This window comes from Phyllobates terribilis, unplaced genomic scaffold (assembly GCF_046119375.1).
Source record: "Phyllobates terribilis strain yellow unplaced genomic scaffold, ASM4611937v1 Scaffold_1__5_contigs__length_1240528914, whole genome shotgun sequence".
Classification (NCBI taxonomy): Eukaryota; Metazoa; Chordata; class Amphibia; order Anura; family Dendrobatidae; genus Phyllobates; species Phyllobates terribilis.
This window is the reverse complement of record NW_027362761.1, coordinates 750,489,735-750,514,298: the sequence shown is the minus strand read 5'-3', so window position 1 is coordinate 750,514,298 and position 24,564 is coordinate 750,489,735. Positions and strand designations below refer to the sequence as shown.

Genomic DNA, 24,564 nt, shown 5'->3' with positions numbered 1-24,564 from the left:
ATACTATATCTACAGCATTTTCCTGATCCACCCAGTCAGTGATTCTGTCATAGAAGGAAATTAAGTTAGTCTGACATGACTTGTTAGTTACAAACCCATGCTGACTCTGGTTAATCACTTCATTCTTATCCATGTACTTACATACATGTTGTTTAATAATTTGTTCAAAGATCTTTCCTGGTATAGAAGTCAGACTCACCGGCCTATAGTTCCCTGCGTCCACCTTCTTCCCCTTTTTGAAGATAGGAACAACATTTGCTCTTCTCCAGTCTTCTGGGACTTCTCCTGTTCTCCAAGAATTTTCAAAGATTATGGAGAGTGGTTCTAAAATTTCTTCTACGATCTCCTTCAGTACTCTGGGGTGTAATTCATCTGGACCTGGAGACTTGAACTCATTTATGTTAGCTAAATATTCCCTCACAATCTTTCTGTTTACAGATAACTTGGATTCCTCTATTCCTTTAAAAGGACAGTGAAGATCAGTTGATGTTACATTTTCTTTCTGAGAGAAAACAGATGCAAAATAGGAATTAAAAAGTTCGGCCTTCTCAACATCCTCTCTTACCATTTCTCCATTTTCATCCTGTAAAAATCCTATAGCATCTTTGACTTTTCTTTTACTTTTGACATACCCCCAAAATCCTTTTTTATTGCTTTTGACATCTCTTGCAAGCCTTAATTCATTGTCAGCTTTAGCTAACCTGATACGTGCCCTGCAGGATCTGCAGACTGCATTATAATCTTCTTTAGATATGCCTCCCTCTTTCCATTTAATAAACATTTCTTTCTTTCTTTTTAGCATGTGTTTAAGTTCTGTGTTCATCCATCCTGGTTTCCTTAAATGCTTCCCATTCTTCCTACTTTTCGGGATTGTTAACGATTGTGCTTTGAGAATCTCATTTTTAAAAATTTCCCATCCTTCCTGGACATTTTTGTCCTTAAGGACATCCAGCCATTGGATCCCTCCTATTCTCTTTCTGAGTCTCTTAAAATCTGCCTTTCTAAAATCTAACCTTGAAGTTTGAGTCTTCACATGTCTTCCTCCTCTAGTTATCCAAAATTCTATAATAGCATGATCGCTGCCTCCTAGGGTCCCAGCCACCTTTACCTCCTCAACCATTTCCTCCCTGTTTATAAGGATTAGATCCAAAGTAGCAGATCCCCTTGTTTTCTCCCCTACCTTTTGGAAGATAAAGTTGTCAGCAAGAGAGGATAAGAATTTGCTTGACCTGTTAGTTTTACTTGAGAGAGATTCCCAACAAATGTCTGGATAGTTGAAATCTCCCATGACCACTACGTCATATTTTTTGGAGAACTTGGTCATTTGATACATAAAGAGTTCATCCATATCTTCAGCTTGCCCAGGTGGCCTGTAGTAAATGCCTACAATGGTGTCCTTTCCGTTGTTCTCTCCTTGTATTCTTACCCAAACAGTTTCCACAGAACTCCCAGTCTCTGAAGCTTCAATCTCTGTGCAGATATACACTTTTCTAACATACAATGCAACACCTCCTCCTCGTTTATCAAGTCTGTTTCTTGCAAATAAGTTGTATCCTTTTAGCCTTTTATTCCAATCATGTGTATCGTCCCACCAAGTTTCAGTGATTCCAATGACATCATATTCCTTTTCCTGCATTAGTAGTTCGAATTCTCCTTGTTTGTTGCCCATGCTTTGTGCATTTGTATAAAAACATTTTAGTTTGTGATTGGTTTCTCTTCCTCCCATATTTTTATTATTTAAATTGTTTTGTCTTTGTTCTTCCTTTCCACTTCCAGTAGCAGAGATCTCAATAGTATTTGTCAGCTGTATGGCTTTTTCTGGCCTTTTGCTTCCCTTCCCACATTGTTCTAGTTTAAAGCTCTTCTGATGAGTGTAGCAAGGCAACTTCCAAATACATGTTTTCCAGTCTTCGTAAGGTGCACCCCATCTCTAGCAAGTAGTCCATCGTATAGGTAATTCATTCCGTGATCCAGAAATCCAAATCCTTGTTGACGGCACCATCGACGTAGCCAGTTGTTCACCTGGATGTGATATATCGGTCTGCGGCAGATAAAGAACTTCACCTAGAGACATCACTGGTGAGTATGTGTATTACCTATGCACACACACTGACACTATATACAGAGCTCTTGTGTATAATATCAATGGTGATCATTGCATTACCTGTACACTGACACTATATACAGAGCTTCTGTGTATAATGTCACTGGTGATCACTGTATTACCTATACACACACACTGACACTATACACAGAGCTCCTGTGTATAATGTCACTGATAATCTCTACATTATCTGTACACTGACTCTATATACAGAGCTCCTGTGTGTAATGTCACTGGTGATCATTGTATTACCTCTACATTGACATTATGCACAGAGCTCCTGTGTGTAATGTCACTGATAATCTCTACATTATCTGTACACTGAGTCTATATACAGAGCTTTTTTACATTTTTATTATCAGTCACTATCTGGTGCCATTATGTGCCATGGTCATGGCGTGGCGGAATATGTCCCTTGTATGTGGTATTATTCATACAGTCACTATGTGGTGGTAATATGTGGTCTTCTCATGGTGTGGCAGTATTTCTCTCTTCTATATGGTATTATTAGTCTAGGGATGGTTGTCAGTCATTTGTTTTTTGGGATATTAAGAATGGGAACATTCTTTATTTGCAATACATATTAAGTACTTGGATGTTTAACCTCTCCCTGTGTTGTGACTACTACACAGCAGCAGAGATGCACGTCAGCTCAAGACGCAAAAAATAAGCCGTCACACAGCCCCAGATCCAAAAAATGAGAACACTACGGTGCGCAGAACATGGCGCGAAAAGTGTGATTTTTTTTTTCAAACTTATGAATTTGTTTTCACCACTTAGATACCAGTAAAGGTATACATGTTTGGTATCTACAAACTCGTACTGACCCGAGGCATCACCCTGTCATGTCGGTTTTTCCATATAGTGAACATGGTGACTAAAAAACCCAATAAACAAATGTGTAATTGCACTTTTTTTGCAATTTTACTGCACTTGGAATTTTTGTTGCCATTTCCCTGTCCACTATATGGTAAAATAAATGATTGCATCTGAAAGTACAACTCGTCCCGCAAAAAAACTGTCTTTCCTGCTGCTACAGACTTTTATATTACTACAATTTACATTCTGCTGCTTATGCAAACATTTTTGCAGTTTACAAGACCCTTCTTACACTTGCTTGCACCCAGGTTTCATGTGAAAGAGTGTTCTCAAAGCTGAAAATTGTAAAAAATAGTCTGAGGTCTTCGATTGGACAGGAGCTTTTAGAGTCACTCCTTCTGTTGAACATTGAGTATGACATTTCAAGGAACTTAGACTATGATGACATTATTAATAAGTATGCAATGTCATCTTCTGTTCTGAAAAAAAAACTTTTGTCATTTTGCTGCTGAATGACTGTTAGTGTATGTTTATTTGTTGTTTTGGGCCTTTCACTAACAATTGAATGGTACTGTATTATAGAGGCGAGGAAAACATTCAATACAAACTTCCAAAATGCTTACAGAATTCTTTAAGTTTTCCCAGTGGGCCAAGTTTGGTGCTGCTACAATGAAGCTGGCTGCTGGGATGCTAGATAGATGCAGGTTCAATTTGTGGCACTTATACTTTAAGAGAATGTACCTTGAAAGTATTTATTGTTATTGTTCTGTTATGGCACTTTATCACACACTGGTGTGAATAAGATAACAGTGTTCCTCTTTTGCCAGGAGTGTTTCTTTAGTTTGTTATTTATTCATTATATTGGTTATTTATTGGTTAATAAAGTTGATTCATTTTGAAAGAGTTTGTGGACTTATGTTATTCCTATATACGGTAACTGCATGGTGCTGGTGGGCCCCAAGATTGATTTTTTCCCGGTGGGCCCAGGTACTCCAGTCCGGCGCTGGTTCTATTTAGTTAGCACCTGGATAAGGCTAGTGATTTATGTTTATGAGTTTGTTGTTTTGGTGCTGTGCAACCTGTAGAAAGCAATAAAAACTGCACGTGTTTGGATCAAAACTGCATTGCTTGAGTGAACGCTACGTAAGGTCTAATGTCTACCAGGGAAAGTGAATCCCTACACCTTATTAAGTGACTATTTTTCTAACCGGGTACAATTAAAAGACTTTCGGTAGTTCAACTATTAGGCCAAGGCCCCACTATCTGTATTTGGTCAGTATTTTTTCTTAGGAGTGGGAGCCAAAACCAGGAGTGGATGATAAATACAGAATTGGTGACTTGTTTCTATTATACCTTTTCTCTGATTGTTCCTCACCTGGTTTTGGCTCTCACTCCTGAGATAAAATACTGAGCGAATACTGATAGTGGGGCCGGGCCTAAAAAACACATTGGTTTGGGCAGGAGTTTCACTCTATTTTTTTCATCTTAATGCAGGGGAGTGAGTGTGCTCATCCATAGAGATGAAGATTTGAAAGCTGTGGAAAGCTTGGGGGATAGGGAAGCTAGTTTTTTTTTCATGGTGTATTGGCAGGTTTATCTTGTGTTTCAGTGTTTTGTCTCCTCAATATGGTCATGTATAAAGTAATGGATTTCTTCTCTGTGAGTATATGTGGGGATATTAACTGTACTATTGATTATATCAGATGGTCAGGGTTGGCCCACACTGAGATGTAATCTCTTTTCAAGTTCAGGTTCTCTTTTTTTCTGTTACACATTTACACGTTCTTACATTGCTTCTATTGCAACATTTCACACATTGATACATCTCTGCAGAAAGACTGTTTCATGGTCTCTGTAAATTAACAAAGCAGCTAATTCCAAATAGAATCCAAAAATGTATTGACCATCTGTGCAAGTCAACCCAAGCTTTCTATACATACCCTACACAGAATGAGACTGTCTAGCTAAGGAGAGTAACAGAATTACATTTCAATGACGTTGCCAGCAATTCAGTAATAATTTTCATGACTATCGGATTCCGAATATAGTACTTATAGAGTGCTGTATGTTACGGGTTCATCAGTTGTGGTGGATTCTCTGGGTGATGATAGAGCGGGCACGACTTGCTGGACAGCACCTGGATCAGTAATGACCCGGACAGCAGGGTAGGCAAGTCGGCTGGCAGACAAGCGGAGTAGGAATCATCAGAAGACACAAAACTAGTGTAAATATACACAAGAACTGTAGATGTTTAGTCAGTCCAGAACTTGTAGCAAACAAATGTTTAATGTTCTCAGCAGACAGGTGTTATGCTATTAACAGACATGTGTTATGCTATACTCAGACATCACATAGCTGTCTGAGTCAGTCTGTAAAGGAATCTGTTACTAGGTTTTTGCTACCCCACAAGAGGAGCATGATTTGAGGGCAGATGCCCTAATTTCAGCAATGTATCATTTACTTGCATACTGTCATTTTGATAAAATCACTGTTTTATCTGCTGCAGATTTAGCAGTTCTCTTAATGCTGATGTCCAAATACTGGGGGTGTGAAAGGGGCATGGTGGGGATGGTTTGAAAAAGAAAATGTGGTTATTGGGGAAAAAAAATAATAGTGACTACTTTTCCAGAGTTACCTTGTTGAGTATATTTGTTCTGAAACCTTGGGGCCCAAGAAGAAGCAAGGGTTGTTCAATTCATGGAGCCTATTTTCATATACCCTATTAGTAAGTTCTGAATAAAATACTAGTGTGCCTCGTTCAAGATCCTCATTTTTTCCCAACAAAGGCCATAGAGGAGAATATTGCAGTAGTAAAGGTGGTAGATGATTGTTATGACTGCCAAAGCACACAAACCAGGGAGGCAGACACCTGAATCTGACATGTCCCTGTTCAGACTAGGAAACGCCCTTCTCTGACCCTGGTCTGTCCCTGCCTGACCGCGGAGGTTGACACCCTATGATAACGCAATGGCTCCCCCACTTGACGGCAGCTTATCCTGAATGTCCTTAGTAGCTCCTAGGATCGCTAGAGAAGCAGTTCCCTAAGGAATAAAGGAATCACACACATAACAACTGCAACCAACACAATCTACAGCAAAGTGAATGAATCCAACAAAGTATGTCACCAGCAGGAAACAACAGTAGGGGGAGGTATTTAAAGCTGCACCCGACAGGTGATAGGACAGACAAACAGAGTAAATGAAAAACACCTGTTATCCAAAACCGAGAGAAACAAAGATAATAGAAATAAAACACCCAAAGAAAAGGCAAATCTGTTGTGGCTCAACGGGAAGAGACGCCGACCACAGAACACAGGATCAAGAGTTTGAATCCAGAAGCATGACAATGATGAGGGCATGCACTAACATTTTAGTAGATTCAGGGTTGCGGTAAGGACGGATTCTGGAAATATTTTTGGGTTGGAGGCAGCAGGAGGTGGTAAGAGCTTGGATGTGCGGTTTGAAGGACAGGGCAGAGTCGAGGGTAACTCTGAGGCAGCAGACTTCTGGTACTGCAGAAAAAGTGGGGTCGTTAATTGTGATAGATAGATCTGGTAAGGTGGTTAGGTGAGATGGAGGAAAGATGATGAGTTCAGTTTTATCCACGCTAAGTTTTGGGAAGCGAAAGGAGAAGGAGGATATGGTTGATAGACCCTCTATTCTAGATAACAGAGAGGTAGATCTGGGTGTCATCAGCGTAGTGGTGGAAATGGAAGCCATGGGACTTTATGAGCTGTCCTAGGCCAAAGGTATAGATTGAGAAAAGTAAGGTGTCTCAGAACAGAGCCTTGACGGACACCAACAAAGAGAGAGCCGTGTGAGGAGGTAGTATTGGAATAGGAAACACTAAATGTACGGTTAGAAAGGTATGAGGATATCCAGGATAAGGCAAGGTCCTTGACACCAAGGGAAAAGAGGATTTGTAGTAAGAGGAAATGGTTGATTGTGTTGAAGGCAGAGGACAGGTCTAGAAGGAGGAGTATAGAGAATTGTCTGATAGCTTTGGTGGTAAGTCGTTAGTAATTTTGATTAGGGCAGTTTCGACAGAGTGGTGGGGACGGAAGCCGGACTGTAGGTCATCAAAGAGTGAGTTGGATGCGAGATGGGAGGAAAGTTCATGGACTTGCTGTTCAAGGAGTTATTGATTAGAATGAGAATAATACAATGCTACTTATCCCTTGTAATGGCACTAGAGGGGAAATAAACACTTAATTAAATTTTCCCCTTTTAAGAAAACTTTGAGCTAAAAGTTTATATATTTAAAAAAAACAAAAAAAAAACAAACTGAGCATTTCTTACCATTTCTAGGTCCAGTGCAAGCTCTCCACTCATGACTCGGTCTGTGATGTTTGTCCTCGGTATTAATATCACATTGATAGCGCCCCAGCCTGTGAGCTCAGTGGCTTTTACCATCTGCACAAGAGAATCTTGTGCCATCTTCATAGAGAACACAGAGCTCCTGTGTATGGGAGAGCTGGGAGAGATGGGCCAAACCATCGTTCAGGTGACAGCTATCTAAAAATATATATTTTTTTTATAAAGTAGAGAAGTTCTTTCGGCCACGTTCACATGTTCAGTATTTCACGTCAGTATTTTAAGCCAAAACCAGGAGTGGGTGATAAATACAGAAGTGGTGACATGTTTCTATTATACTTTTCCTCTGATTGTTCCACTCCTGATTTTGGCTTACAAATACTGAACGTGTGAATGTGGCCTAAAGTGATCCTCAAGTCGAAACTCGCAGTTTGATTATACATTGGACATGTATTGCAAATATACCTGGTACCTGCGTATAGTGTTAATCCTGTATCCTCACAAATGGTCGCTGCTCAGACTTTGCTATAGAGATGGCTGTTAGTAAAGAAAGGTTCACATGACAGTTTTCTCCACATCCGAGGAAAATGGTCAGATTACTCTGATCAGACTTTGATCAAAGTGGTGTTGGTTTTTCTCGAATGTAGAGCAAGGAAAAAAAAAAGTTTTTCCATCTTCTCCATTCTGTCAGTCCTTGAAAATCGGACTGCACCCAGACATCATCCGAGTGGGGTCAGATGTTTTTCACGGAACCATAGCATTGTAGATTTTTATCCGACACTCGTATCAAAATTGGACATGTCTCCGATTTTTTCCGCGGACCACTTCTGAGGAAAAAATCGGACATGTGCACAGCCCCATAGTATATTATAAGTATGAGTGCTATTCGTGAAAGCCAGAGATCGCACATGTACAAGAAAATAAGAAAGAACCAGCGTCAGCTTCAGGGTAGAGGAACATCAGGAAGAGCCATGACTAGTTTAGTATGACTAAAATAAATTCTTGGGGAGTTTTCTAATAGGTGGAAAAAATCCCCTATTATTTCGAAATAATTAATCCGTACAGACCATCTTTACTGGCACATGTAGACTGTGGGCGGATCAGGAAGAGCGGAGGCTGCCGGGAGTGGCTTTATGTGTAAGTTGCTTCCACTTTCTGGAGCAGACACTGCTGAACACTGCACAATGAGGGCTGCTGTGCTGTTCTTCATGCTGTACCTGGCAGGAGCTTACTCCCAGCACTTGTGTGACCACCCTCCAAGAGACTGGTGCAGCAGCTGGGAGATTGCCAAGGCCTGTAAGGTAAGACAGAGACCCTGCTCACTGCTGTCACCACTTTCTAATTACATGCTTTACTATGCTTCTTAAAGTTACACAACTTTGTTATTATCCAAATCCAATGCTATTAATAGATACTGCTGTATCACACGGAAAAGACCACCATGGTTCCAGGACTACATGAAACCTTCAAGGTTGTGTAGTTTAGCCCTATACAGGTAAGTTGTATCTCCTGGACTGAACAGTCTCCAGCGTTAACACTTTTATTTTTAACTTGTGAAGAATAGTATTAATGTTTCCCTCAAACTTCAGAGTTGTAAATTATTTGATAAAATATGGCCTGTATACAGGTTGTGTGTGGTATCATCACGGATCAGGTGAGTTCACTTCAATGGAGTCAGGCTGCTTCTTCAGACACAGCCCATGGTCAGGTATCTGATGCTGAGTAACCCCTTCACACCTGGTGACTTTGTTTTTTGCACTCCTGTTCTCTCCTCCCCTTCTTTCAAGAGGTGTTACCCTGTTCATTGTGTGCTTAAAATGGGCAGACAAGTTGATTCTCCATGCCCATACCAAACATGCATGTGTGGTGGTGCTGCTATATATATATATATATATATATATATATATATATATATATATATATATATATATATATATATATAATATCTATCTATCTGTGAGATTTAGTGCCTTGCGTGTGTAGTTTTACTGTGCTTGTATTTTGCAAATAAAAGAATGAGAAAAATGATGTGGCATAATTCCCCCCCCCCCCTATTTTTAGTAACCAGCACAGGTAAAACAGGCATTTGTGTACTCGTATAATCAGGCTGGAAAGCTCCCTGGTTATTGGGCCCTTCCCAATCCCACAGCCGCCCCAGAATTGGCGCATCACATTAGATGCGCCAGTTCTGGCGCTTTACCCAGCTCGTGCCAATTGGGGTAATGGTAGATTGGGGGGTTATAGATCATAAAACCATTAAATTTGCAACTTGCCTTTAAATAAACAATACCATAAATGGTTATGGTGTTTTCTTGCATATGGCTCTACTTGGTGTTCATAGTATATATCAATATGCAGGTCCATCTACTAATGTGACTGCTGCTGGTCACACTTGCTTAAGCTCGCTTCACTTCATTGCCGTGAATACAAATGGCTATTGAGAGGGCAGCCATTATGACTTTCTGGGGGCCTATACAGCCAATATGCCTGCCTCCTGCCTCCCATATTAGAGGCATAAAGCAGACCCTGCTGACTTACTAAATAAAGGGTGGGCCATTTATATGGATACACCTAAATTAAATGGGAATGGTTGATATAAATTTCCTGTTTGTGGCACATTAGTATATGGGAGGGGGAAAATTTTTCCAGATGGGTGGTGACCATGGCGGCCATTTTGAAGTTGGCCATTTTGGATCCAACTTTATTTTTTTCAATGGGAAGAGGGTCATGTGACAAATCAAACTTATTGTTTTTCTTATGAAATTCTCAATGGCGTGCTTGGTTTTAACGTAACTTTATTTTTTCATGAGTTTTTTTACAAGTTTATGACCACTTATAAAATGCGTTCAAAGTGCTGCCCATTATGTTGGATTGTCAATGCAACCCTCTTCTCCCACTCTTGACACACTGATGGCAACACCGCAGAAGAAATGCTAGCACAGGCTTCCAGTATCTGTTTCAGATGCTGCACATCTTGTGTCTTCACAGCATAGACAATTGCCTTCAGATGACCCCAAAGATAAAAGTCTAAGGGGGTCAGATCGGGAGACCTTGGTGGCCATTCAACTGGCCCACGATGACCAATCCACTTTCCAGGAAACTGTTCATGTAGGAATGCTCGGACCTGACACCCATAATGTGGTGGTGCACCATCTTGTTGGAAAAACTCAGGGAGCGTGCCATCTTCAGTGCATAAAGAGGGCAACACATCATCATGTAGAAATTTTAGATATCCAGTGGCATTGAGGTTTCCATTGATGAAGAATGGCCCCACTATCTTTGTACCCCATATACCACACCATACCATCAAGATATGAGATATGCAGCATCTGAAACAACGGATACTGGAAGCCTATGCTAGCATTTCTTCTGTGGTGTTGCTATAAGTGTGTCAAGAGTGGGAGAAGAGGGTTGCATTGACAATCCAACACAATGGGCAGCACTGTGAACACATTTTATAAGTGGTCATAAACTTGTAAATAACTCATGAAAGAATAAAGTTATGTTAAACCAAGCACACCATTGATTTTATTATGAAATTCTCAATAAGTTTGATGTGTCACATGACCCTCTTCCCATTGAAAATAAAAAAAATAAAATAGTTGGATTCAAAATGGCTGACTTCAAAATGGCCGCCATGGTCACCACCCATCTGGAAATTTTTTTTTTTCCCCCTCCCATATACTAATGTGCCACAAACAACAGGAAGTTGATATCACCAACCATTCCTATTTAATTTAGGTGTATCCATATAAATGGCCCACCCTATACATAGAGCATTTACTTACTAGACCAAGAGTGATGCCATTGGGCAGATTTCAGCTGCCAGGTGGTGTGTATTCCTGCTTGACTGACAGTTTGGATCAGTGGCTTCATCACATTGCTAGCCAAAACTCTGCGCTTGCAGATGCAATTTTGCCTCTCCAGCTTCAGTGCTACTGCACTCCTCCAATACTGCAAAAGGCTTGTAAGAACTGCACTCCTTGCCTAGGAGACTGGCCACCACTGAGAAGTCTGCTGGTGTGGCTAGCAAACTTTCTTGAACTGAGGCTTTTTAATGAAAAATTGCCTTTCAAATAAGCTCTTGAGAATAATCTGGAAGTTTTATATTAAGATGTTTCTCCCTGCCTTATGAATATAACATTTCAGATACCATGGTATCTTTCACTACAAACTTTAGGGGATGGGCACGAGGATCACAACGCAATGCTCGGACTGGCCGACAGGAGTATGACAGCACAGTACAAATTAATCAGATGTTCATATAAGAGATAAAAATTATTATGCTTGATTATCCGGTATATGATCTCTAATCCCTGTGCAAATGTGGGTGCTTGGTGGAAGTGCAACGTTCCATTCCCCCCCCCTCCCACCCCACCCCACCCCACCCCACCCTACCCCACCCTACCCTGTCGGAAGTGAAAAATCAGCAGTGTACAAATACGAGAGATGCATGTGTGTGCACCGACTCTGCTCCTGCAGTGACAAGTGCCTACAGGGTCGGTGTGCGCACAGATGACTTTATTTTTCAGTTCAAACAGCATTATCAATCAGCAAAGAGTGGTTGGAATAGGATGCACGAGGCCAGTTGTCCTGTAAGGTCACGGTCCCTCTATCAGTATTTGATCAGTATTTTTTACCAGTACGTCCATCATAACGGCATGACAGGAGTTAAGTCCTTTGTTCCTCTAGGGACAGGAAACATGAGCGGTTTAAAAGCGCCCCCCCTCATCACACCCTCAGTGTTTTTCCTGTCCCTAGCAGGACAGGACGCTATGGGGAGGTTCTCTGAAGATTGAAGTTACCTGAGAGCCAGGGGAATCGGGAGGGGGGGGGGGGTTGGTTATTAGGAGGGGGTCTGAAAACTCTCCCCTTCCTTCGGTCCAGAGGCTCTATGCTGACAGTCCAATGCTGATACTCCCTCAGCCAGAAAACCGCCGCTTGCCGCTGTATCCCCCGGACAGGGGGCACTGAGCATTGCACTGACCCGCCGGCGTTGTTATGAAGGGCCGGCGTGCGCTCCATGGAGGAGCTCTGTGTACGGGAGCCGAAACTTCCGGGAGGCGGAGTCAGGAAAGCGGACATCCGCTTTGGGGAACGCACGCCACGTGGGCTTCTCCTTCTGGAGGCGGGACTTCCGGCGCCTAGACCGCAGGTGCCCCGAGGCGGTGGTGAGCCTCCAGGACACATTAGGAATGGCGGTTATCGTTGGGGGCGTAGCTACCAACCTTGATCAGGTAAGACCCTATAAAAGGGTACACCTCAGCCACACTCACTCTGACACCATGGAATCCAATCAGAAGCCCCTTCAGAGTCACTGGGCAGTGGGAGTATAGTCTCAGGCCCTTGCCTGGATAATTGAACCCAGGTCTTTTATTAGCAATCTCCTGTGTCCCCTTTTTTCTGAATTAGGATAGGGGAGCTTAGAGGTCTGGATCGTCCTCCAAAAAATCTAAAAGATGTGTATCCTCTAACACTAAGCTTCAGGACTCAAATAAAAAGAGGCTGTGTAAAGAATGTATAGCTGAAGTTTTAAAAGAAGAAAAAGCTTCCTTTTTGATGGACATGAGATCTATGATCTGTGAGGAGGTCCAGAACACAGTCTCGAGCCTTATACCTTCCCATATGCAACCGTCACCCCAAATAGTTCAACCCTCTCCTCGCCAGAAAAGATCCGGGTGGGAGATGGAAGGGGAATATTTAGACTCGGCATCAGAGCACAGTCTGGAAGAGGATGAGGATCGCTTCTCCCAGTTACCCTCCCAAGAGAGAAAAAAATGTCTTCTCTGCAGAACATACGGATGAGCTATTGAAATCCGTTAGACATACTATGAACTTGGAAGACACTCAGGTCTCCCACTCCAGACAAGATAAAATGTTCGCGGGTCCAAGGACTCAGAGGAATAGAGTGTTCCCAGTAAATGAGCATCTAAAAGTGATGATTATGGAGGAATGGGAAGAAGTGGAAAAAAGACTCATTGTGCCAAGAGACTTTAAATCCCATCCTCCTTTCAATCCGGAGGACATCAAACTTTGGGAGGAAATCCCTAAGGTAGATGTCCCAATAGCGAAAGTGGGTAAGAAAACGTCCATCCCCTTTGAAGATTCGTCTTGCCTCAAAGACGCAGTGGATAGGAAGGCGGAGAGCATGCTCAAGAGGAGTTGGGAAGCCTCAGCAGCCATAATCAAATCTAATATCGCTGCCACTTCAGTGGCAATATCCACGTGCCTCTGGACGATCTGTCAGATCAAATTAGGTCCGACTCCCCTGTAGAAATGCTATCAGACTCTCTTCCTATGTTAAAACTGGCGACACAATTCATGACTGATGCCTCAGCCCAATCGGTCAGGTTCGCAGCTAGATGTAGTGTACTATGTAATACCGCTTGACGGGCAATATGGCTAAAAAACGTGGTCGGGTGATAGCCACTCAAAAAAAATAAGCTGTACTCAATTCCTTTTTCGGGTACCCGGGTCTTTGGTCCAGTGTTGGACGAGATCCTAGAAAGAGCGTCCGACAAGAAAAAAGGGTTTCCCGAGGATAGGGTTAAAAGATACCGGCCCTTTCGTGGAACCCGTCGATCCCTTAAACGTGATTACAGGGGTAAGGGTAAGACTGGGAGATGGTCTTACAGGAAGGGAGGAAAGGACAGAGCAGATCAGGCCGCCTCTGGAGCCCCAGCTAGACCATGACGCCATTGGAGTAGGGGGCAGGCTTCGTTTCTTTCAGGACAAGTGGGCGTCCATTACAAAAAATCAATGGATCCTACGTTCCTTAGGGGAAGGTTACAAAATAGACTTCTCCCATACTACCCCCCCCCCCCCCTCGTCGTTTCCAAATCACTCGTCCTCGCTCCCCCGTAGATCTCAGAAGTCTATGGCAGGATATATTAGTCCTTCAATCCCTGCACGTGGTAAAACAGGTCCCCCCTTCAGAGCAGGGTTTAGGCCATTATTCCTCCCTCTTCTCGGTGTTTAAAACCCTCAGGCAAACGCCATACGGTTATAAACCTCAAGCCCCTAAACCATTGGGTGTAATACAAAAGGTTCAAAATGGAAACTATAAAAACCAGCATTCCGTTGATAGAGAAGGGATCGGTAATATGCACCCTAGACCTCAACGATGCATATTACCATGTTCCAAGTCACCAGCAATACCTAAGGTTCGCTCTAGAGCAAGAGGACACAGTACACCACTTTGAATTCACTTGCCTACCCTTCGGTCTATCCTTGGTCCCCCGAATATTCACAAAGGTTATGACAGAAGTAGCGGCCTTAAGAACACAGGGGATTGTAATCATCCCTTACCTGGACGATATATTGTTGGTGGCAGAGTCAGTCTCTTCTTCTCAGTCAACAAGATCATACGATCAAAACCCTGGAATATTTGGGGTGGAACATCAATTGGGAAAAATCAAGCCTCCATCCAAGTACTACAAAAGTATTTATAGGGGTACTCTTAGATTCCAGTCTTCAGAAGTCCTCCTTGGCCCAGGAGAAAAGAGAAAAAATAAAACTGGAAATTTACAACTTCGAGAAACGGAAGACCACCTCAATCAGATACGCCATGCGGATCTTAGGATTGATGACCTCATGCATTCAGAGCGTGAAATGGGCACAGGCCTGTTCAAGGCCGTTACAGAAATCGATCCTGTCAGTTTGGAACAGACGACCGTCGGGATTGGACAAGAAAATGAGACTGTCAAGAGAACTAAAAAAAACTCCCTTTCCTGGTGGACAGACCCTTCAAAATTAGAAAATTCAGTAGACTGGATCCTTCTTCCTTCAATCCAAATCCATACGGATGCCAGCCAAAAAGGCTAGGGAGCAAGCATAGGAAACCGATATCTACAAGGGATGTGGCCCAAAGAGATACAACACAGGTCGTCAAATTTCAGGGAGCTAAAGGCGGTCTGGGAAACTCTTCAAAGATGTCAACATTTGCTCAGAGGAAATAACGTAAAAGTTTTCACAGACAACAGCACCACCATCTCTTTTCTTCATCGGCAAGGAGGTCCAAGAGGGAAATGGTTACAATCCTTGGCGGCAAGAATTTTCCACTGGGCGGAGAAATGTTCTTTCAATATCGGCTATTCATCTAAGGGGGTCCAAAAAAATGTGGTAGCAGATTTTCTCAGCAGAGCAAGAGTTGGTCCCTCAGATTGGGAGCTGAATCCAGGTGTTTCATCAAATCATTCAACGATGGGGCACCCCGTTTATAGACCTGTTCCCGACAAGAAAAAAAAAAACAGGAAGCTGCAGCGCTTTTTTTTCCTTGGACCCAGCCGACAGCCCAGAAGGAATAGATGCCCTTTCTCAATTATGGGGAACAAAACTGGTGTACGCTTTTCCTCCAGTACCTCTCATCTCAAGAGTACTAAGGAAAATCCAAGAGGAGAGGGGAGCTCTTATTCTGATAGCGCCTTGCTGGCCCAAAAAGAGCTGGTTCCCTCTACTACACTGGATCTCCCATCCAGACTCCCAGCCAGGAAAGATCTTCTATTGCAGGGTCCCTTGTTACATCTGAACATCCAATTCCTCCAACTGACAGCATGGAACCTGAGAGGCGGATCCTAGCCTCTAAGGGCCTTTCTCATCGAGTAATTACAACTCTGCAAGCCTGTAGGAAACCAGTAACGTCTGCCATCTATTCTAGGATCTGGAAACAGTTCTGTAGCTTTGCAGGTCAGTCTGTGGGAAATTTGTCTCGCCCCAATATTCCAAAGATACTGGATTTCCTTCAAGAGGGGTCTGAGGCCAAATACGTTAAAAGTTCATATCTCGGCCCTAAGTGCTTTTTTGGACTACTCCTTAACAGACCACCCATGGATATCAAGGTTCATAAAAGCAACTTCTCGTTTAAGACCCACGATAAGGAGTCTAGTACCGCCGTGGGATCTGAACCTGGTGTTGACAGCTTTATGCAACTCTCTCTTTGAACCCCTGGAAGAACCATCAGTAGACCTGCTCTCTATGAAATCAGCCTTTCTTGTGGCAGTTACTACAGCGAAGCGGGTAGGTGAGATACAGACTCTCTCAGTTCTAGACCAATACCTTTTAAGATTCTGGAGGACAGATTGGTTCTTAAACTGAATCCCTCCTTTCACCCTAAGGTGGTGTCCAGTACGAACCTGAATCAAGAAATAATACTGCTGTCTTTCTGCGAGTCTCACAAAAAATGAAAAGGAAAAATCCTTCCATACCTTGAACATCAGGAGGGCAATTATTTGGTATATAGAAGTCACAGCCCCCTGAAGGAGAGACTCCAAATCTTTTTCTGCAATTCTCAGGTGTGAATAAAGGCAAGAAAGCTTCTAAGCCGACTCTAGCAAGGTGGTTGACCAGGACTATCGCCCTCGTATATGAATCAGAGGGGAAGGATCCCCTAATTTCTCTTAAAGCTCATTCCACTCGAGCAATCTCTGCTTCTTGGGCGGAGAAAGCGGGAGCTTCAGTAGGCGAAATCTGCATGGCAGCAACCTGGTCTAGTATATCAACATTCAGTAAACATTATAAATTGAATGTATTGTCCAGTCAACAATTAGCCTATGGCCGTAAAGTCCTTCAGGCAGGTAAATGATTAGTACAAATGCTGAGGGTGTGATGGGGGGGGGGGGGTCGGTCTTTTAACCTCTCATGTGTTTCCTGTCCCTAGAGGAACAGAGGACTTAACTCCTGTCGTGCCGTTATGATGGACTCCTGGAAACGTAATTAACGGTAGGAATAATTCCTATTTTCTCAGGAGTGGGAGCCAAAACTAGGTGAGGAACAGAGAAAAGGTATAATAGAAACAAGTCACCAATTCTGCATTCATCACCCACTCCTGGTTTTGGCTCCCACTCCTGAGAAAAAAAAATACTGACCAAATACTGATAGTGGGGCCATGGCCTAATGTACAGTGTCCATTTTTAGGACCTGATCAGATATCAAAATCAAACGTCAGACAGGGTATGTAGCCTCAAACTGACATCATTCTGATAAGTGACTTTGACAAGTGTACTAATAAAATAAAAACAAAGTCACTGTTCGCTGATCGGACTTGAACCCAAAATTCTGTGTCCAGAAGCCAGTGCTCTAACCACTGAGCTACAAACTCAGTTGATGAAACCTAGGAGTTATATGATTCAGTGCAAACCTGCCTGAAACTGATTGGAACTTTCAGAAATACCTCCTCCAAGCCAAATTCAAATGATGTTTGATTTTGATGTGTGATTTTCTTCAAACATCAGAATTACTTTTAGTCACCCTGAGTGTTTCCATGGTGAATCTCATAAGACAAGAAAGGCTGCCAGTTACTATCACTTGACTGGATAGCTCAATGGTAAGGCATCAGCCTCTGAAACTACAGTGTCAGGGTTCAAATTGCAATATTACTATATTATTTATTTTATTTTTTTTGCAAAACCACTAAATCTGTATTAACTTGATGAGCAGCAAAATAGTCACCTGCTCCTCTTAATCAGAAATGTGAGAGGATTAAGAATCATTAAGACTTTTCTAGCCTCAGTATCTCGATTTCTGAGAATTTCCAATCCTACTATTGTGTTATTTTTATAAGCTACACTTTTTTCTATGTTGCAGTCTTTGCGCTCATTCTTTACAGTTCAGAAGCCAGTGATATAGTAAAAGGGCACAAGAACAAGATGCTTAATTCATTCCAATCCATTACATCTGCAGAATAACCATACATAGTTTCTTGGGCACTGATCCAAATATCATTTTTAGCAAAACTGATAACCCTTTACATTGGGTTTGATTATCATAGAAAAGACAGAGCATTGATATAGGGTTTCTGCAATGCTCTTTAATTCTTGCATACATTTTTTTTTAAAAAGGTGGAAAAGTAGACTAAAAAAACGGGATCCCTGCCTATAGGCATCCAGAAAATTTTAAAGGGGTTTTCAGAGATCAAAAAACCTGATACATCGCAACAAAGTTGTTTGTTGCTCTGGTGCTCCGTGTCTATATTTACTGTACTGCAATAATGTCAAATAACCGCTGCAACCAGTCACGGGTTGCAACAGTCTCGTGCTGTATGTTGCGGAGGCAAGCAATTAACCTCAGTGAGCAGATTATTATTATTATTATTATTATTATTATTATTATTATTATTGCGCCATTTATTCCATGGCACTTTACATGTGAAGAAGGGGTATACATACAAGAACAATTGCAATAATCTTGAACACAATGTGACAGCGACTGGTACAGTAGGAGCGAGGACCCTGCCCGCGAGGGCTCACAGTCTTCAAGGGATGGGTGAGGATACAGTAGGTGAGGGTAGAGCTGGTCGTGCAGCATTATTTGTGGAGTGGTGGTTACTGCAGGTTGTAGGCTTGTCGGAAGAGGTGGGTCTTCAGGCTCTTTTTGAAGGTTTCCATGGTCGACGAGAGTCTGATGTGTTGGGGTAGAGTTCCAGAGTAGGGGGGGAAGCACGGGAGAAATCTTGTATGCGATTGTGGGAGGAGGATATAAAAGGGGAGTAGAGAAGGAGATCTTGTGAGGATCGGAGGTTGCGTGCAGGTATGTAGCGGGAGACTAGGTCAGAGATATATGGAGGAGACAGGTTGTGAATGGCTTTGTATGTCGTGGTTAGGGTTTTGAACTGGAGTCTCTGGGCAATGGGGAGCCAGTGAAGAGATTGACAGAGAGGAGAGGCCGGGGAATAGTGGGGGGACAGGTGGATTAGTCGGGTAGCAGAGTTTAGGATGGATTGGAGGGGTGCAATAGTGTTGGAAGGGAGGCCACAGAGCAGGAGGTTGCAGTAGTCAAGGCGGGAGATGAGGGCGTGCACTAGTGTTTTGCAGATTCATGGTTGAGGAATGCGCGAATCCGGGAGATATTTTTGAGTTGGAGTCGGCAGGAAGTGGAAAGGGCTTGGATATGTGGCTTGAAGGAGAGTTCAGAGTCCAGGGTTACCCCAAAGCAGCAAGCCTGAGGGACTGGGGACAGTGGGCAGCCATTGACTATGATGGATAGGTCAGTTGGGGGGGTTGAATGAGATGGCGGAAAGATGATGAATTCTGTTTTGTCCATGTTAAGTTTTAGAAATCTAGCAGAGCAGAAGGATGAAATAGCAGACAGACATTGTGGGATTTTGGTTAGTAAGGAGGTGATGGGATATGTCATTGCTGCCGCCCAGTAAACACCGGCGGCAGGGGATTTATCAGCTTTAAAAATAACTAAACAACATGCTTTTCAATTTTAGTAAACCCCATAATTCATGACCTAGTATAATTGTTAACAAATTGAGACACCTCCAACTGCGTATTTCATTATGTCTTTGGGGGGAAAAAATAACTCCTTTTAATGTTTGCTTTATGTCTGGTCACATTTATATAAAAACAATGTTTGTGTTTTCAATTATTTTCAGGTAGAACAACAGTGCATGGAGTATTTTTCTCACAACCAGAACAATAAAAATGAGCCGGCTGTACAGGTTGAATTGTACTATGAGAGCCTTTGTGGAGCTTGTCGAAAATTTATTGTTTTGCAACTCTTCCCAACTTGGCTAATGTTAAATGAGATTATGAATGTTACGTTGGTGCCTTATGGAAATGCCCAGGTAAGGATCTATGTCCAGATTTGAGGCTAAGTCAGGTCTTGGACTATAAACTAGTCAATGTATTATACCTTTTTTTTTTTTTTTTTTCTCCTCCCCTCTAATCCCCTCCACGACAGCACCAACAGGAGGTTGCCTCCCCATCCTAATTAGGGACAGGAAACAAGGTTAAATAGCCCTCCCCTTCCTTCTAACCTCTGTGTTTTTCCGGTCTTTAAGGGATGAAGAGGTTTTCTTCTGGTGGGGCTGTGACCGGCAATCGGCTCCCCAAAAAATCATTACCTTTTCAGCTGGGCAGCCATGGATCAATCGCCCAGTGCCTTCCTTCCATGTCCGCTGCTCCTGCCTCCCGGCGGGATTGCACTATCCTCCAGCGCTCATCCTATGCTGAATGGTGAGAAGATATTGGCTTGGGGCCTCCTGTAGCTCCCCAGCCATTTGCAATGTCTCCCCCTCTCCCTGCGCGCAACGCTCTCCTCCGGTGTATAGCCGGCCACATGGAGAGCGCATAGGAAGTGACATGCGCCGGTCCATTCAATGGCCACGTCCTCACTTCCGGTTGCGTTCCAGGGTGGAACGCACCTCCATTTTGGCAGGAAATTTTGAAATAAAAAAAAAACAAAACAAAAAAAAACAAACGCAATAATCAGTGTAAAGATCCGAGGTTGTGGGTTGTAAGTAATCACCTAGGCAGATTAACGATGCAGCAATCTTTTATTGATCACAGCCATGGTAATAAGCAATTCCAGGTAAATGGCCAAAAAACAGTTCCCTCAGTCCTCAAATTCCCAATCTGGGTTCAGTAGTTCCACTGCCTTTGTATAAGGCCATACTCACTGTCTCCATCCTCTTCCTTCAATCCTTCCACCCAACTCTCCTAAAACATGTCTGTCCTTTCTTCCACTGGGCTCAGTCCCCTCCCAGCTCAGAAGTGATCACACCCTCCCCCTTTAAACATTCACTGTTCGCTAAACAATGAAGAATATTCTAGAAGCCTTCATCTGAGACTGCATGTAAGACCCCCTGTGGGGACGGCTCCACTGTCTACAATCTACACACACATAACGAGATTATTGGAACAATGGTTAGATACTCCTGAGATACAGATTAGTGGAATGTTGGACGTTTTACAAGTGAATATAGTGCACATACTGACAAGTTAGTAGAACTATATAAAACATAACAAGTGAATCACTAATAAAACACAATAATAACAAAAATGGTGGTCTGTTGCTGGAAAAGTATCAGTCTTTAGAAAATGGGCAGCTCCTCACAATCAGGATTGGAGGACCTGACATTGTGGGGGGGGGGCTCATCCTATTGGATGAGGACAGCGCTGGATCTCGGTTCCTGTATAAAAGGACCCTGATGGTAGGACTGAGGTTCTAAAGATGGATATGTCTGCCCCTAAAGCGCAGCCCGGCGCAAACCCTGGCCCAGTGAGTATGCCTGGTGAGGTAAGTCAGTCTTGGTGCAGGATCCGTTCTTATGTCTTTCCCTTGTTATTTTAGGGTGACAAGGATCCTGCACCAAAATCAAAAGAAAAACCTGCAAGTCGCAGATGTGCCATTTGCGATAAACTCCCACCCTCAAAAAAGGCCCTATGTCAGCCGTGTACGGAGAAGATTGTCCGTGAGGAACAACCATCCCTAATGGATAAAGTCAGGGGCATGGTGTGCCAGGAGATCCAGTCGTCCTTAGCCACCTTCTCAATCTTTTTCGGGGGGTCCCTCAGTATCAAAAAAGAGTAAGTACGCCCCAGAAATGTTCTCAGACTGAGACTGAAAATTCAGCCCAGGAGGAATGGTTAGAAGAAGGCGAGGTCACTCCTATCCTCCTGATCAGTACTAATGTCTGGAAACGGCAACCTCTAGAATATGCCAGATGTGAGGACCTGGCCACTTACTAAATACTTTTCCTGCACTGAGCACCCATTTTCATCGATCTTATTTTTGTATTTTGTTAGAAATTTGCTTGCTGTGTTTTGTTAGTGATTTGTTTGCTCATCAGTTCAACCTCAGGTATCTATTCCATTCACTGACCAGATCTCCGAGACCTTGGGCCATTGTTCTCTCCATCACCACAGGTAGTGTCACATGCAAACCTAGGGGATGAGTTCCACCTGAGAAAATATCTCCACTAAAGGCCCCGTCACACTTAGCGACGCTGCAACGATCCCGACAACGATACGACCTGTCAGGGATCGTTGCTGCGTCGCTATGTGGTCGCTGGTGAGCTGTCAAACAGGCAGGCTCACCAACGATCAGGGGAGCAGCGACATCGTGGAAAGAATCTTTCCACGATGTCCTGCTCCTGGTTACGAGCCTGCTGAAGCAAGAGCAGGCTGGTAACTATGGTAAACATCGGGTTACTAGGGGCACACGCGCACCTAGTAACCCGTTGTTTATCATGGTTACCACTCTGCTACAGTGAGCGGGAGGTTACCGCTCACTTTAGCAGGCTCGTAACCATGATAAACAACGGGTTACTAGGTGCGCGTGTGCCCCTAGTAACCCGATGTTTACCATAGTTACCAGCCTGATCGCTGCTCCCGCTGGTAACACACAGCGATGTGTGCTGACCAGCGGGAGAGCAACGACCAAAAAATGGTCCAGGACACTTTGCAGCGATCAGCGACCTCACAGCAGGGGCCTGATCGCTGCAAAGTGTCACACATAGCGACATCGCTGGTGAGGTCGCTGTTGCGTCACCAAAACCGTGACACAGCAGCGATCTCGCTATGTGAGACGGGGGCTTTAGGCACAATTAGCTGGGGGAGGGAGGGGTGAGCTCTTCTGCCGATTCAGGGGGCTGAACCCTGTGCAGGAGAAAGAAGATTCATTGCGACTCGGACGGAGAGCTGGGTGGAATCACGGGCTGCGGTCGTGATATCCATCATCTGAAGGAGCATATGCTGTGACTGCCAATATACCGGCAGGAGATACAAAAAGTTGGGGGACAGTGGGTATCACCTGGTACGGGGCAGTGGAACTACTGATCCCAGGTTGGAAGCTCAAGGACTAAGAGAATTGCCTGTTGGACATTTACCTGGAATTGCTGTTCACCATGGTCGGAAGGAATAAAACTAATTGCATCGATAACCTGCCTAGGTGATTATTAAAATCCACAACCGCACATCTTTACACCAGAGAAGGCCTATAGTGGTTCCTATCTGGGACCTAAATATAGTTCTAAAGGGTTTAACTATCCCTCCCTTTGAATCTATGACCCAAACTCAGATGGACAAACTATCTTGGAAGGCAGCTCTGTTAGTAGCCATAACAGCAAGAAGAGTTGGCGAGATCCAGGCCCTTTCCGTCAGGAAACCTTATCTGAGAATCATGGATGACAGAATAATCTTCCGCCTAGACCCTTCTTTCTTTCCAAAGGTATCATCCCATTTTCACATGGTCCCAGGAAGAATCATCCTTTACTATCTACAACAGAGAGCCTTGGAGGAAGGATCAGAATCTTTTTGTTCAATATTGGGGACCGAACAAAGGGAAGAAGGCCTCCAAGAGTTCTCTAGCTAGCTGGATTAAAAAAGCAATCACAGAGGCGTATAAAAGTCAAGATCTGCCTCCTCCAGTGTTGCTAAAAGCTCATTCCACCAGAGCCATGTCCGCCTCATGGGCTGAAAGGGCCAGCGCTTCCATCGAGTAGGTCTGCAAAGCTGCTACTTGGTCTTCGGTCCATACCTTTACCAAGCATTACAGATTAGATTTAATGTCTGTAAAAGATTTAGCCTTTGTCAGAAAAGTTCTGCAGGCTATAGTCCCTCCCTAACGATTTTCTTTGGTATTACTCATGTTGGTGCTGTCCGTGGAGGGTATTAGAGAAAATAGAATTAGACTAACCGGTAATTTTGGTTTCTAAGACCCTTCACGACAGCACGGGTAATCTCCCCCGTATAAAAACTCTATGTTCATTTAAATTCCTTGGTGTTAATAAATATTTCAAGCATTCATACAGTGTGGTCCTTGGAAAAATTCTGAGGTTAGAGAGAAGGGGAGGGCTATTTAACGTTTTGTTTCCTGTTGGTGCAGTCGTCGAGGGTCTTAGAATTAGACTTACCGTAATTCGGTTTCTATTTTTCTACATCTGTTAAACCAAACTTTTAAAGGGAATCTGTCAGTATGATCAGCTTTCTGAAGCCATCTATATGGGCATTCAGGTCCTGGAAAGCTGAATAAAATATCTGCGATACAATGTCTTCCAGAGAAATCACCCTTTTCCTAATATATGTAAATGACCTGTTCAGATTATGGGTCAGACACTGATACACGCACACACACGCACAGAATCTGCCTCCACAGATTAAAAGGGGAGTTACCAGTGTGAGACATGTAATGACAGTCTGCTCTCCTGATCTACATGTCTCGCACTGGCCTTCTTCCATTTAAAATGAGCTCTCTGAGCAGATTCTCAGGGAGATGTGAGATGTGTCGGTTCACGAGTGATATAATCTTGTAGACCGTGAGCCCTCACGGGCAGGGTCCTCTCTCCTTCCGTACCAGTTTGGCGTTGCATTTTTGGTCAAGATTTCTCATAGCAAAAACAATGTATACCCCCTTTCACATGTAAAGCGACATGGAATAAATGGCGCTATAATAACCTTGTGTAAATCTGTATCCACACCAGTATAACACTGACTGTTTATATTTTGATTTAAAGTTTTAACTCTGTATGATTTAAAATGCATTATATTACATGATTATTTAGGGATGTAAGAATAAGCCGTTAATATATTGATGATCGGGAGTTCA

At 43.2% G+C, this 24,564-nt stretch overlaps 1 protein-coding gene across 1 annotated transcript in view; it reads left to right on the top strand.

Annotated features, from left to right (window-relative positions):
- Positions 1 to 8,318: 8,318 nt before the first annotated feature.
- The window catches only part of IFI30 (IFI30 lysosomal thiol reductase), a 34,490-nt gene continuing 18,244 nt past the window's right edge, over positions 8,319 to 24,564 (top strand). The window contains exons 1-2 of the mRNA XM_073636881.1: positions 8,319 to 8,537; positions 19,610 to 19,801. Of these exons, the coding sequence (XP_073492982.1) occupies positions 8,370 to 8,537; positions 19,610 to 19,801 (360 nt within the window). The 5' untranslated portion in view covers positions 8,319 to 8,369. The remainder of the gene's footprint in view (positions 8,538 to 19,609; positions 19,802 to 24,564) is intronic.